We start from the raw sequence: 15,313 nt of genomic DNA, 5'->3' as shown, positions 1-15,313 counted from the left end.
ATTAAAATAAAGAATCATATGTAGAAAACTCATGTTTTCTTTCAAACATAGGTAACAAATGAATTTACAATCAATATACCTATTCTAGTTTTTAATAATCATAATAAAAATAAAACAGTATATAATTTATTAATATTAATATTATTATTTCAGCTATTTTTTTTTAATTATTAGGCTTAGGTTATTATAAATTTAATAATTATTGTGAACGTTGCTTTTTATTTTTTTTTCTATCGTTATCTCACTCTAAAACGGGTTAAATTAGCATAAGGAAGGCATGCGAATCATTTAATAAATGCAGTTTTACGATTCAATCAGTTACAAATATATCTTACAAGTAGACGCATCACGGTTGTGGATTAAACAGTATTTTATTTGTTTTTTTACTTCAGTTTTGACAGTTATATAAATGTAAAGAAACCAATAAAAAACTAGTGCTTATAAGTATGAAGTGTCCAGTGGTTTTGATAGCGTGACTATATCGTGAAGATATTATAAAACTATAGCTAAAATAAATAAATACATTGCGACAAAATAAGTCTAACGGAGGTATAATTTAACTTTGTGGTTATAAATATAGATAATTACGATATGGTTAAAACGACATTGCATAGTGTAGTTACAAAAATACAATAAGTGACGAGAAATTATTTTGACAGTGACAATTGTATAATATTGATTTTGACAACGTTACTGAAGGAAAGTTTCGTTACATACTTACACGGTTTATTGGATGAAGTTTTATATGGTCTCTAAAAGTTTAATAACATTACAATAAATTTAAAAAGAACACAAATGTTAAATAGATTGTGGACATACATATAATATCCTTTGATTATCAATAAAATATATATATACTTATAATAAGTTGAATTGCAATAAACACTAAGCTAAAAATATGTTTAAGGAAAAAAACACTGTTTTAATAAAAAATTAAAATACGTTACTAAAAATAAATGAATTGCTTATAAAATCATCAGTTGCCGCCCAATAAAATAAATGAATTCTCAGTGCATCAAAAAGACGATAAAAAGAAAATGTTTATTCTTGCTTTGCTATGTATCTTCTGTGTAGTAAGTCAAGTGATATCGCAATCTCCACCTACATCTGCGTGTCCTGGAATCTTCAAATATGAATTCGATGGATCCAGGTGGTTAGGCGTTGTGGAAGCTCCTAATCCTCCTCCTTACGGATCTCTGATGCAAGTTTTAATCAAGATGGCTGTAAGGTCTCAAATTCCGTCTGACTACGTCGGAAAAATTGAGCTATACGACGACATATATGTTGTTGTGAAGAAGATCAACAACGGACAATCCATTAAATATAAAATTAATTTCCCAGATGTTTCCGTATTTCCTCAAATTCTGAAGGTGACATTTATTGATGAAGTTATTTGTGAAGGACCGGCTTTGCTTGGGGGTGTTATTACACTGATTGATTTGGAACACACGTTCCATTCTGGAGAATCAGCTCTGAGGAATACGCCAAAAGAAAGTCTTGTTTATGTTCCGATTCAACCACCTGTATTACAACTGGCTAACAACAATGATAATCGTCCAAGATTGATGAATTCAGCCATGGTAAACCCTGCCTTGAACGATATCTGCGGCACTATTGGAGTGACCAGTAGAGTATTTGTGGGTGATGAAATGACGACAAAAGGTGAATGGCCCTGGGTTGTGGCAATTTTCGTAAAGAAACCCGCAGGTCTGGACTTTAAATGTGCAGGTAGTCTTATTTCTGACAAGTATGTCGCTACGGCTGCGCATTGCGTCACAAATAAAAAAGCAGTAGCGGTGAGAGCTGCCAATATAATCTTAAGACTCGGTGTTTACAATCTTCACTCCTGGACAGAAGACAGTGCCATATCGAAATCAGTGTCTCAAGTCAAAGTGCATGGATCTTACGGTATGAACTCAATATACAGTAATGATATGGCTATATTAGAGATGAGTGTTCCAGTTCTTTACACTGATTACATACGACCTGTTTGTTTGTGGACTGGTGAAAACAGTTTAAACAGTATCGTGGGACAAAGTGGTATAGTGATTGGATGGGGGAAAGACGAGATGGGTGCGGTAACCACTCCGGAACCTAAAAAAGCGACAGTTCCTATAGTGTCTCAGAGAGATTGTCTCGCTTCGAGTCCTGGGTTTTTTTCTTTGACGTCGAATAAGACTTTGTGCGGTGGTAAACGAGATGGGACTGGACCGTGTAACGGTGATTCTGGTGGTGGTTTATACTTGCAGCAAGGGTCTCGATGGGCATTACGAGGAATCGTTTCAATTTCTTTAAAAGATTCCGAGACTGGATCTTGCAATTTGAATGAGTACATTGTGTATACTGATGCATCGAAATATATTTCATGGATGAACGATAATTGAAATTTTGATGAAAACATTGTGACTTTACAAATCGAATAGGTATATTTATTGATTGTATTGAGGGATTTGGTTCCAAACAGATTTTAATTCAGTGACTGGAAGAATTTGAATGTTATTAATCAGTATCTGCATTCATATTATATTCTGGAATCTTGAACAATAAAACGAATGAAAGAAAACATATACTCGTAAATACATATATTACAAATGAGTTCATCGTCTTTGTCTTATTTTAACACTGCTTTTCGCTATTATTTAAATATACAAATGTTATGAAGGTACTTAATTGTAGTTACTATTGTATTAACTAACTATATATTTTTAAACTGTATTATCGTGACAGAGAAAACCTGTTGTTGTAGAATAAATATTATGATTAAGTAGTGTAGGGTAGGTATATTATTTTAACTCTGCACTGATGATACATTGAATAATAGTGTATTATTTTCCATATTATGGTAATGTCATTTATTATTTAACAAAATCGGTTACTCACATATTAGCTTTTTTCTATAAGCATAAAAGGAAAACGTATGCAATTACGTACTTACCAAACTAACATAAAATAACTCATTGCTAATAAGTGAATTTTGCAGTCTAATGATTGGTAAACATATCGTAATATTATATAGATAGATATTCAGTCTACACGGACTAATAGTAAAGAAGCGTAAATAAATGATCGTTAATGGATTCTTCCAACATATTTTATTTATTAATTAATATCTTCTTAATGACAGTAGATTGTAATATTTAACTTCATTATCTTTAGGTCAAGAATAACTTTGTCCAGTAGTCAATTTATGATAAGTAAAACACTGACATTTCTCCATGTAAAATGAGAATCAAGAAAAAAACTGTAATGATAAATCTATAAAAAATAGTTCATAGTTTGAATTGACCAAATGAAATTAAAGCTATATAATATTATTATATATCTAAAAATCCGATTTCTCTACTTGTTATAAATTTAACTAAAAATCACAGAGTTATAACATCATAACTTTTTTGTTGTTGTAAACGTTTTTATATTATCAGTGGCTGGTTCAAATAACGTTATTGGTATAATTAGGATGCTTCTATTATCAATAATTTATATTTAGTGTATTGTTAATTATTTGATTAAATATTTTTGACTGATCCAAAGACTTATATAAATTAAGCTGTTGTGTACTTAACTAGATAGTAATGTGTAAATATTATTTGTAGTTATTTTAGTAGTATGTATGTAAATATTGATCTAAAAGCATACTATCGTGAACAATGTCATTATGCAACTATAATAAATAATAATATGTACTTGTACTCAATGTAAACGTGTATTATTGTTTATAGCATATTCCGTCTTACAGTCATCAACGTGATATGTAAATTAAGTATTAAACATCTTATTTATAGGTATATAACGTGTTTATATAAATTGAAAGTTATTTCTCCTGTGAAATTCGTACTACTAATTCTAAGTTTTAATATTAAAAAACGTGACATGTAAAATAATACTCGTACCTAAGTATACATAATGTTTTATAATACGTCTATCTCACATCAATCTTTAATTTCCATATTTTATTATTTTTATTTAAATTTGGAGCGAACTTTTTTTTTACTATAATAATACACTGACTTCCACAGTGTTTATACTATAACACTTATCTAAAAATAATTACTAGATAAAAATAACTTTTTATATTCTACCACGTTTTTAAATTTTCTGTTGAATCATATAAACTTGACAATTCTATATATTAATAAATACTTTTTTTGTACTTGATAGAAATACTGAATAAATATAGAATACTGAAATGTAATTTTGACATTTCATATTGATTTCCATAGTAACGCAAGTGTATATTAATAATTTAGTTGCTAGGACCCCCTTAGCAACCAATAATAGTGTTTACTTTTAACAATTTTTTTCCGAAACATACAAAACAGAATTAACTGAAAATGAATTCAATTCTGCTTAAAGATGGCCAAAAGTTTTAAAAGAATGCACTGTCGTCGTGTTCTGATATATTCTGAAAGTTTAAAATGTATAGCCTAGCTAGTCGGAAAGTTAGTTAAAAATCTTCAATCGTCCAATACAAATCTTGGACAAACAAGAAAAAATTGTACTGGACACACAAGAGCACGAGCTAATAAAAACGTGGTAAAATAAGTTATGTGAGCATTATTTGTGATGTTTAATACTTGCATTATTGTTTGTAAATCGATCTATCAAAATTTATATACATAACTATGTCTCCAATAATAGTTACACTTTTAACATCGCTAGATTCAATACAATATCTGTTCTTACTGCATTAATGATTATCCTTATCACTGCCAGCCAATTTTTACTAGGTTGATACTTGTAGGTCAGCTATTTATGGAATAAAATAAATCACTTACAAAATATGAAATAGGAACAGAATAATAAATATTTGTAAAAACTTACCAAATCAACATGTTTCTTGAGTTTATTGTGAATATTTTCACACTAAAATGATAAATATTATTTAGAAAATGTACACAGTTTTTTCAGAAGTTATGGCGTTTACAAGAACGCACGAGTTAACTTGTCCATGGCCTGACGCGACATACATGCTTTGACGAGTTAAATCGGCTTTGGCAGTGATCAGCGTCGCAGGTGGAAAAAAAAATCAGTGTATTTAAGGAGATTAAAAAAAACACACCAACCGCAACAGCCTAATTAGAAATATACAATAATAATTGTGTCGCTACATTTCAAAATCAGCCAAGTCCAACTTTAGGTATTTTTTACTTTTTTATGAATTGCTGAAGAACTACTACTTTCTAACATTTTTGCATTATCAAAATGTGGAATTTATTAATTTTAAATATTCCATACTCGAAATAATATAAACTTTCACCCTTGTGACTGTGTATTTGAGAAAACAAAGAGCTGTTTTTCTCCTATTCATATATTATGGACTTGGCTGATTTTGGATTCTAACAACACAATTATGTTTTCTTTTCTTTTTCTTTTGATCATGTCCAATCATAATGGGATCCATATAGGCCTCCACAGAGTGGAGGTTTGTATTTACAGATCTTTATTTTGTACGAGAAATGAATGTTAGCCACTTGCTCAACCTATTAGGTCCATACTCCAAACACAAATTAAAAAACACTGTGTATTTGCCAGACGTGTAAGCCGCTCGGCCATTGTGTGCGTTTTCAAATATAGAATATTATTAGGTAGTTTCCTGATTATGTCGTGTTTTATGGTGGATATTGACTAATTATTGATGAACAGTTGCGCGTTGAATAACAATACATTGTGTTATTTAAAAAATATATATAACTAACAAACTATATAATACTATCTACCAACAGTGAAGGGTGGAGGTAGGCTGTTAAGATCTGCCATAAATAGTGCATATTAAACTTTGTTAGTCATACGTATTTGTATTTATTGAACTAAGCTACATTTTACAGATGGTGTTTGTTAGTTCTTAAAAATCAATTTAATTCTGCCTAAACAATAACAATGTATTGTTGGTACATTTTTAAATTCATTAAGCCCTGCCTAAACCAAACTATAATAGATACAAAATATTATTCTATCTATGAAATATCCAAAGTTATGTATGATTTAATTTCATAATTTTAGATATGTTATAGATAGACGAGTATTTGTTGACAATTATCTATTGTGGCTTGGTTTTTGCAGGGTTTAATTGATTTTTTTAAAATTACCAACATTATCTGTAATTTGTAGTCTTATTTCAATGAAAACAAATACAATATATGACTGACAAAAGTGTGCACTATTTATGGCGGGTCTTAACAGCCCACCATTCGTCACTGTAACCTACTCGGGGACATTAAAAAATATATTAAATTAAAGTTTAGATATTGATTAGTAAAGTTACAAATTACTGTGACCCAAAAGGTCTACCAGGTTGTTTTAAAACTTTTTCACCCAACACCAAAAACGAAAACATGTCAATTAAAACGTATGCAATTTTAATTTAAATGCATATTATGATGTTACAGATTGTTCGCTAAATAGAATGTTTTTGTTGTCTCGAACAAAACGTTTATCGATTACCCCAGTATCTATCCGTTCGAGATAATTGATTTATTATCATTTTGTATATTATTATTATGAATCCCAATTATGTAATACCTATTCAATTGACAATGGAGTACTTTATGACTCGTTTGTAAATAGTAATTATTAACTATACATATTTGTATTATATTGTTATGTTAATTTCGTGTCATCTTTTGTATATATTTTATAATGTAATTATACGAGTAAAGTTGTCGTTAGCAAAAAAAAGTTTTTTTTTAATTTTACCATCATTACTGCCTCCTCTTATATTTATCTTCTCGTACAGATTTTAAGTGTGATCCATTAAGGTGTTCGATAGAATTTTCTTAAAAGTATGACGTATCACCTGTTTTTATCTGATAAAAATGATTTTAATGACCTAATAATGAATCAGTGAAATATTTTGATTGTTGAACGATTATAAGTAACAATAAGACAATCACGTGATGGTCATTATTATTATTGTTTCATTGGAAGAGTCAAAAGAAGACAGAGTTTTGGATGGAAATTTCTATGTTCATATTTCAAATTTTCTAATTCAGAAGCATTGAATCAAATTTCCCTTTTACTCAACTATGCATAATAAGAAAATTATTGTTAAGTTTACGTATTCAATTATTTTATGATTCATCTCTCTTTTTATTTCACACACATTTATATAATAATAAAAAATATAGTATCAATCCGTTCCACAGGATAATATTATTATTTACACAATGCTTTTGAGAAGTAAGGTAAGAAGGTTAATCATTTTCTTTTCAGCTAAGTTCTTGTTAGTCAAGATTTTACAAAAATATTTCAAAACAAAAAAAAGGTTGGAATCCACTACTCTAGTCAACTCAAGGGTAGTCAACTTTGTTGTTGTAATTGAATATTTACGTAAGAAATTTGTCGCGATTTGCCTATCAAATTCACGAAATTAAACACATTTTTTTAATGAGAATTTTTTTTAATGGGGGGTATGATTTGAGTTACCCCATCTCCACCCGCTATGTATATGTAGCCGCTGTATGACGGCAACATTTTGAATCTTTAGTTTAGGAATCATTTATTAATTTTAAATAATAAAAAGCCGATTCTCAAAAGTATGTTAATCTAAAGCAAGAAAAGATATACCTAATCAATTTTTTTTTAAAATATTTTAATACTTTTTCAGGCTAAAATATTTCTAAAACCATATACCACACATGTAAAACTTGATCGCTTAGTAACAGATAAATTCTAAAATCAAGTCTTTTTACAAATTCGCATATTTCAGAAACGCCACAAATATCAAATATAATACAACGCTGGCATACGCGTGAGTCCCAAAAATTGGCGCCAATTTTTTGGCGCCTTTTTTTTAAGTATTTAGGTATACAAATTTAATAGAGAGCCGGTGTATGTGGCGGGCGTCGGTGGTGCTTCTAAAAAACACTAACGTGTAAGGGCTCTAAGCTTGCACAACATGGCAATTAGATCCTCATTTGATCAATATTGTGCATCACGCGCAAAACAAAACAAAAATTAATGAATTAGAGAGCAAACGGGAGGGGGGTATGTAATGTAGTTACATAAATGCTAAAACCCTTAAATAGGAATAGGGTAGGGTCCAACCTACGTTGGATTAACAACATATTAAGGTTGATCGGAATTAATTGTACGTGGCATCTAAAAATAAGTAAGCAAAAAGAGTAGAGAGTACTTGAGGAGGCTTTCATCCAGCGGTGAATCGAAATACGCATTTAGAAATATGTCACAGTGTCTTTGAATACATAATATTTTCAAACACAACAGAATCGATAAGTTAATAATATATAATAATATATTTCTCTAATAAAAATACCAAGACACCCAGAATTGTTTATATTTATACTGACATTTGAACTCTTGGAATGATACTGATAATTTCCTTATAAATAATAAATAGCTTATCATAATTGTTTCTGACTAGTATAATAGGTATAGGAATTGTAATGCCGGTAAGAATTTTTAATACCGGGACTAAAAAGGGAAATTTTAGATTGTTATATATCTGTTTTACTCACGTAGACAATGTCAATGATTTATTCAGCTCATGTAATATATCCTTTTTTTTAAATACGTTTTTTAAATCATTTTATATTATCACTAATTTGGCTCCATCCCACATCAATGATCTTTGCTCCGTGGCCGCCGATGACCCACAGAACCTCTACCTGGCCATCACAACACGTGCAAAATAACAACATGTATACACAAATGCAATCTTCAAGTTCATGACAACACTATTAATTATGTTTACATTTCTTTTTGGAAACCATCTTTGGGGAATCTATTAGTGAAGGTTTCAAATCAACAAAGAGTTGGTTTTTTTTAATGCTGTATGGAGACCGGTTTTGTGGTAGCTACATCAGCAGCTGGAAGTTGGAAGACTATTATAAGGCTACATGCTGCACTTCGTAAAAATGACTTAAAATAGTACCTAATTGAAATAATATATCTATAGCTATGTAGGTAAGTATATAAAACACCTGGAACAGAAAAAAGAGCCTTAAAAATGGCGGTTCTAAGCCGGGAGTCGAATCCAGAACCGCTGATGTCAGAGACTCTGTCTTACGGAATTCAAAAGAATATTTGACAAAATTAAACGTAAAAATAATGTTTTCAAACTCTTGCAAATCCTTTTTATACACTTATTATACAATTTGAATACGTCTTCAAAAACTGTAATAATACATCAAGAAAAATCAAGTTTATCCCCTTAGCCCCGTTATATTAGTTATCTTATTTCATTACCGAAACATCACGATTAAAAATTGATTGGAATCCCGGAATATGATACCCTAAGTATATAAATCGTAGTGTTTACCGTAAAAATATTTACATATTACACACGAAATCCAAAGATGTTTTTTCCACTTCAGTCCGTCTCTAACCTCTGTTGTGATAAGTTGCAAATGAATTTATTATATTAGTGCATATCATAATATGAATCTTCGATAATTATGTTATATTAAATATATCGTAAAAGTTCGTACAAATAAAGTATAGCATTGTATAAACATGCAGTTAGTACACAACAAGAGTTTTAAATAATTGAAATGAAAGTGATTTGTTAAAATGGCTATAAAAATTAAATAAAATAAATGGCTATAAAAATAAATGTGAATATGTTACAGTTAAATCGTTAATTAATGTTAAAACTGTGTCAGTAATTTTCTAAATTAATACTAAATGTGTCTGCCAGATAATAATAAATAAAAGCAAACATGTCCATAATTACCGAAGTTTTTTGCTTTATAGTAATAATAAGTCAAGTTATATCACAAGGACCACCGACTTCTGTGTGTCCTGGAATTTTCCAATATGAGTTTGACGGGACTAGGTGGATTGGCGTCGTGAACATTTCAAATCCTCCGCCATACGGTACCGAAATGCTGATGGTCATTAAGATGGCTGTCAGATCTCGGATACCACAAGATGACGTTGGAAAAATTGAACTGTACGATGATTTAAACGAGGTTGTGCAGAAAATTTACAAGGGAGAATCAATCAAATACAAAGTTAGATTTCCGAATGTTTCCGTAGTGCCGCAAATCTTGAGGATAACATTTGCCGGTAAAGTTATCTGCGAAGGACCTGATTTAGTTGGAGGATTTATTACGCTCATTGATTTGCAGCACAAGATTAATTCTGGAGAATCAGCTCTGATTAACTCACCAAAAGATTCTATTGTTTACGTTCCTTTACAACCTATTGTACCAGAACTGGAAAACACTAATGATAATGTTGGTCCGATTGTGCGAAATGATTCTGAAGTTCTTCCAAACACTTCACTGAATGATATCTGTGGTACAATTGCTCTTACGAATAGAATATTTTTCGGTGATGATACTTCGAAAGGAGATTGGCCTTGGCTTGTGGCAATGTTTTCCAAGAAATCCGCAAGTCTAGAATTTAAATGTGCAGGTACCCTTATTTCTGATAAATACGTCATCACGGCAGCGCATTGTGTGACTATTCAAAAATCAGAACCTCTGAAAGCTGCCAATATAATTCTCAGATTGGGTGTTTATAGTCTATACTCATGGACAGAAGAAAGTTCTTTAACAAGAACAGTTAAACGAGTCAAAGTATATCCTTCATACAGCGCAAATGATTTATACAGCAACGATATTGCAATGTTAGAGATGGAGGTGCCTGTGTCGTACACAACTTTTATAAGACCTATTTGTTTGTGGAATGGCAATAGTGACATAAATAATATCGTGGGACAAAATGGTTACGTAGTTGGCTGGGGTAAAAACGAGATGGGGTTAATAACTACTCCTGAGCCCAAGATGTCTACAGTTCCTATAGTATCTCAGAGTGTTTGTCGGTCATCTAAAAATGACTTTTTATCTCTGACGTCTGACAAAACTTTATGTGCCGGTAATCGAGATGGGACTGGACCGTGTAACGGTGATTCTGGTGGCGGTCTTTACATGCAGCAAGGGTATCGGTGGACATTACGAGGAATTGTTTCAATATCTCTGAAAGATTCCGAGACTGGGTCTTGCAATTTAAATGAATACATTGTGTATACGGATGTTTCAAAATACTCTTCATGGATAATGGGTGGCGATTTCAGTATGAGCAATGCTCTCCAACCGACCGGGGGTGGTTCACAAATGCCGATTCGTCGAAGGCCTACACAAATGGGGTTACCACGCCGTCAGCAGTAAATAATATGTAGGTGACAATCATTTTAATGGCATTTCTTAACACTCCAGTTACTGTAATGTCACCCAAGGTTACCCAGCCTATTAAACTGTAAATATGTCAGTCAATATGCACTTCTTATTTTTTTCTTCATATTTCGGCAAATCCTAAAATCATCAATATCACATAATATACCTATTTAAAAGGTTATTATTTTCAAAATCGATATCATTATCCAGTAAATACATATTATAATTGAAATTATAATGGATTTAAGTTTTGTACTAAGTACTGTAAAGTAAAGTTGTGTACTGTTTAGTACAAAAGTTAAATCCATTAGAATTTAAATTCAAATTCCATCAAGTACCTTCGGTCGATAGTATTAATATTATAATTGGTATGCATCCGTCAGATTTCATTTACTTGTCATAAATTATAAATACACATTGCATACAGAGCGCCTCATTCCATTATTAAGAAAAGAGAAACCTAGATGTAAAAATATATGTGACAAAGAGAGATAATAATTACTCAATTGTGAAGAAGAGATATACAAACAAGGTATGAGATTAGTATAGTATTATGACTTGTAAGCTGTAAGTTAAGTTTTGGTGCATTTTGACAGCAAACATTGCTTGATGATTTTCTCTGACTCTTTTACCTGTAATTTTGTTAATATTGTTTGGTAACCCAACGTGACATCACCGGAACGGACGGAATTTATCAGCATCGTAAAGGGATGGTTAAGATGCGCGATCCCTAAATATTATGTAAAAAAATAGTTTAATGCAGAACCATCGTAAGAAAAAAATATAAAAAAATTGTGCACACATTTTTTTAAATTACAACTAAGGCAGTCAAACAATGTCGCCGATTTTGAAATAGTCAATTGGGCACCTTTTGGTTCTGCGTTACGCTGTTAGATGGGGTTTAATCATGAATACCTATGTAAACCGTAAATTTTATAAGAGAAATACGAGTATTTGTGTATTTATGATCAGTGGCGCATTTTTTGACGTAAAGGCCCAACGCATTGACTGATTTTGAGGCCCCCTACGATAAAAAAATAAAAATCTAATAATTAACTTTACAAAGAAATTTGTGCAGTCAAACAATTCATTACTTTAATTTTGTTAAAATCTTTTAAAATATAATCTGTGCTCATCATAAGCATACACATTATTTGATTACTTAGCAATAAGTGTAGCCCATTTATGTGTGCATGAATTTACTGCTGACAGTATGCATAATCACGACCATAGCAATAAAATGGAAATGTATACACATATTATCGTGCAAGTTGCAAGACTGTTTGTAGGTATGTATGTATCATATATGCATGTATCAAAAAAGTTTAAAAGTTTGGTTTGAAGTTGAACCTACCGGAAAACCTATGTAATACACCGCGAAAAGCGTTTTGAAGTTTGCCAATTTGTCGACCCTGTCAAAATAACACCACACCAAGACAACAACGCGTCTTGCTTATGCTTGAAGAATGATTGAACCTGAAACAACACCGTGTAAATTAAAATTATCGCCCCAATAACTGTTTTCGCACAGAAGTTATGACTGTCTCGCCAATATGATTCTTCCAGCATAACCGATCGCATTGTGTGGTAGGTACTGAAAATCATCAATACTATAAAAGTCAAAATGCTCTGCGCAGTGTAATTCGTATTTTTTCAGTCAGGTTCGCCACTTTATTTCTTCTATGCGCAGATATCGCGTAAAAATTCTGAAGCCGCTGAACTTATTTGATCCATTCATGCAGTCTTGCAACTTGTCCGATAATACGTGTTTACATTTGCATTTTCTTGTTATCGCCGCAATAATACGTACGGCCAGCAGTAAAACCATACAGCATAAACTTGATATGAGATTGGCGAGGCAGTCAGCACGTCTTGTCTTGTGAGTGTGCATCTGTAAATAAACAGTTATTCTCGCAATACTTTAATTTACACGATATTCCACGTAGTAAAATCATGCACGTGTACAGGTGCTATTATTTTAAACATCTTTGAAATACAATTTTAAATAAAGATTACTTAATACAACTATTTCCAGTTATTATTTTGTCAACATAATTATTGTATTGTTACCAACATAATAATAATATATCGGTACCTAAGACATATGAACCCATGTTTAGAATATAATTTTACATAATATTCCTTATGATTTTTGGTAACCATATCAAGTATGTAACTTGTATCGAGAATAAACGACAATAAAGGCCCACCCACATTGAGGTGCATGTCACGGTGCTTGTCGCCTGCTGTCACGGGCTGCCACTACGTGTGTGTAATATCGTTGTTCTTGGTGTTTAAAATCTTATCGGACTGATGCTCCCATCCCTGAACCTTTAAACGAACATTGTTAGTTGGCAAAATCTGCCATAATCATTAAAACATGAATGAGCGCACTTCACGTTGAATTTCAATGCATCGGCACCTGCATGATTCAATGAACGACAATTGAACGTTTTTATCATGTTACGTCAAACTGTCAAACTGACGTTCTTTTTTGTTTTTAGCAGTTGGCACTATGTATTTTCTATGAGAATGTTGTCTATTATCTATGGTCTGCAGGCTGTGTTCTATTATCTATGAATGTCATGCCGCATTTATTTTAACGCACGCACACGTAGAAACTATTAAAATTAATTGAAATTAGCATGAATAATTAATAATAATTTTAATTACTAATACATTATAGTAGGCATTCTTCATCAGTGTCATTATTCAGTGAATTTACAAGAAGGTGCACGTTCAAAATATTCTGCAAAATGACGAAACCATAGACATTTTTATCGCCGTGAGTTCACGTGATAGTCCGCGACATGCACCTCAATGTGGGTGGGCCTTAACGCGCCAGTTTTGTAGCGCAAAAAGAATGTGCCATAATCTGAAGCCCCGCTCTGTATTTTTTTATGTGCAACATTGTGATATTGTATGTTTAATTTTTTTCTGTACTTTGGTTGTCGACTATGTATAACTAAATGTGTGTTGTTATTAAACACACTCAATTTAAATCAAAACTACATTTTAAATGATGGTATAGGTAATTAATCAAATTTGTATGACAGGTATCGTAAACATGGTTATATGTGATATTTTGAAATTCGAATAATGTGAAAACGTCCCACTGGCAAATTTGATTAGTCCTGGTGTTGTAGTACCTATTTGAACTGAAAGTATTGTATTATTTTCATTGTGAAGAAATTTAGTACCTATATTATTTTGTAAATAAATAAAATATTAATTATAATATTATAACTTTTTGTGATGTATTTTTTTATTTTGATAATCAGATTCATTAGATATAAATAATAATAAATGTAGACTGTTTAAAATGAATAAAAAAATGTTTTATTTTGATAGATACTGTCACCCTCTTTCCGATAGCTCTATATAGCTGTTGTCCGTTATTTTAATTATATTTTAATTTGTCTTGCGTCCAACTACTGAGTTTATCTTTTTAAAATGGATGGTGGTTTTTTTGGTTGTTTATTGTTTCATGACTATTTTAATATTTCACGATAGTATGGCTTTATTATTTTGATTGTTTTATGTAAATTGCGGACAAACACAGTATGCGAGAACGTTTATTCAATTAAACGATTATTTATGAACTGCTTGATTGAAAGATTTGATATGGACTTAGATCGGTAATTATATTTTAAGTCGATAGATGTTACTATAACTCATTAATAATATGAGATGGTGAAAATATTTTTTTATTCTGAGACTCAATGACAGTTACTAGTATAAAGCCGTGTAAGAGTCATAAAAATCCTAGTATTAGATGAAATCACACAAATGACTTGTGACGTCTTTGGTAATCGAATACGTCTCGTGGACTACGCGAGTCACGATTTGATTAGGGACACAGAAGATTGAATGTAAAATATCTATGTCGTTTGTGTAAAATTTACCATACAAATGAACCATACAATATAATATTCGAAGACAAAAATATAGCCTTTTACATATTATTTTGATGGTGTTGTATTACTTAAATTAATTATATATCACTAATATCTGTAGGTATATTGTATGGCGAAATGTGAATGTTTTGCCATAACAAAAGAAGTTACCCAATTACGCTTAAGAAAATAAATAAACTAATAACAAGGTACAGTAAGTACAGTTTAGGTACAAACAAAGACAGGGATGGCTTGCTGTAACGTAGTGCACACGATGAT

General features: G+C 31.2%; 3 protein-coding genes across 3 annotated transcripts in view; 2 read left to right on the top strand and 1 right to left on the bottom strand.

Moving 5' to 3' along the window:
• The window catches only part of LOC147077888 (uncharacterized), a 525,490-nt gene that overhangs the window by 391,364 nt on the left and 118,813 nt on the right, over positions 1-15,313 (bottom strand). The gene's annotated exons all lie outside the window — the stretch shown is intronic.
• Positions 1,791-2,384, top strand: LOC147077890 (serine protease gd-like). The gene has a single exon (XM_085940044.1). It carries the CDS (start codon positions 1,911-1,913, stop codon positions 2,382-2,384), a length of 474 nt encoding a protein of 157 aa, XP_085796170.1. The 5' UTR covers positions 1,791-1,910.
• On the top strand, positions 9,355-14,445 carry LOC147077889 (serine protease gd-like). The gene has a single exon (XM_085960922.1). It carries the CDS (start codon positions 9,678-9,680, stop codon positions 11,130-11,132), a length of 1,455 nt encoding a protein of 484 aa, XP_085817048.1. The 5' UTR covers positions 9,355-9,677; the 3' UTR covers positions 11,133-14,445.

The sequence above is a fragment of the Rhyacophila brunnea genome, unplaced genomic scaffold (genome assembly GCF_057557595.1).
Source record: "Rhyacophila brunnea isolate RB1 unplaced genomic scaffold, BYU_Rbru_1.0 scaffold_12, whole genome shotgun sequence".
NCBI lineage: Eukaryota > Metazoa > Arthropoda > Insecta > Trichoptera > Rhyacophilidae > Rhyacophila > Rhyacophila brunnea.
Note: the sequence above shows the minus strand (reverse complement) of the source record. Positions and strands in the feature narration are given on the sequence as shown.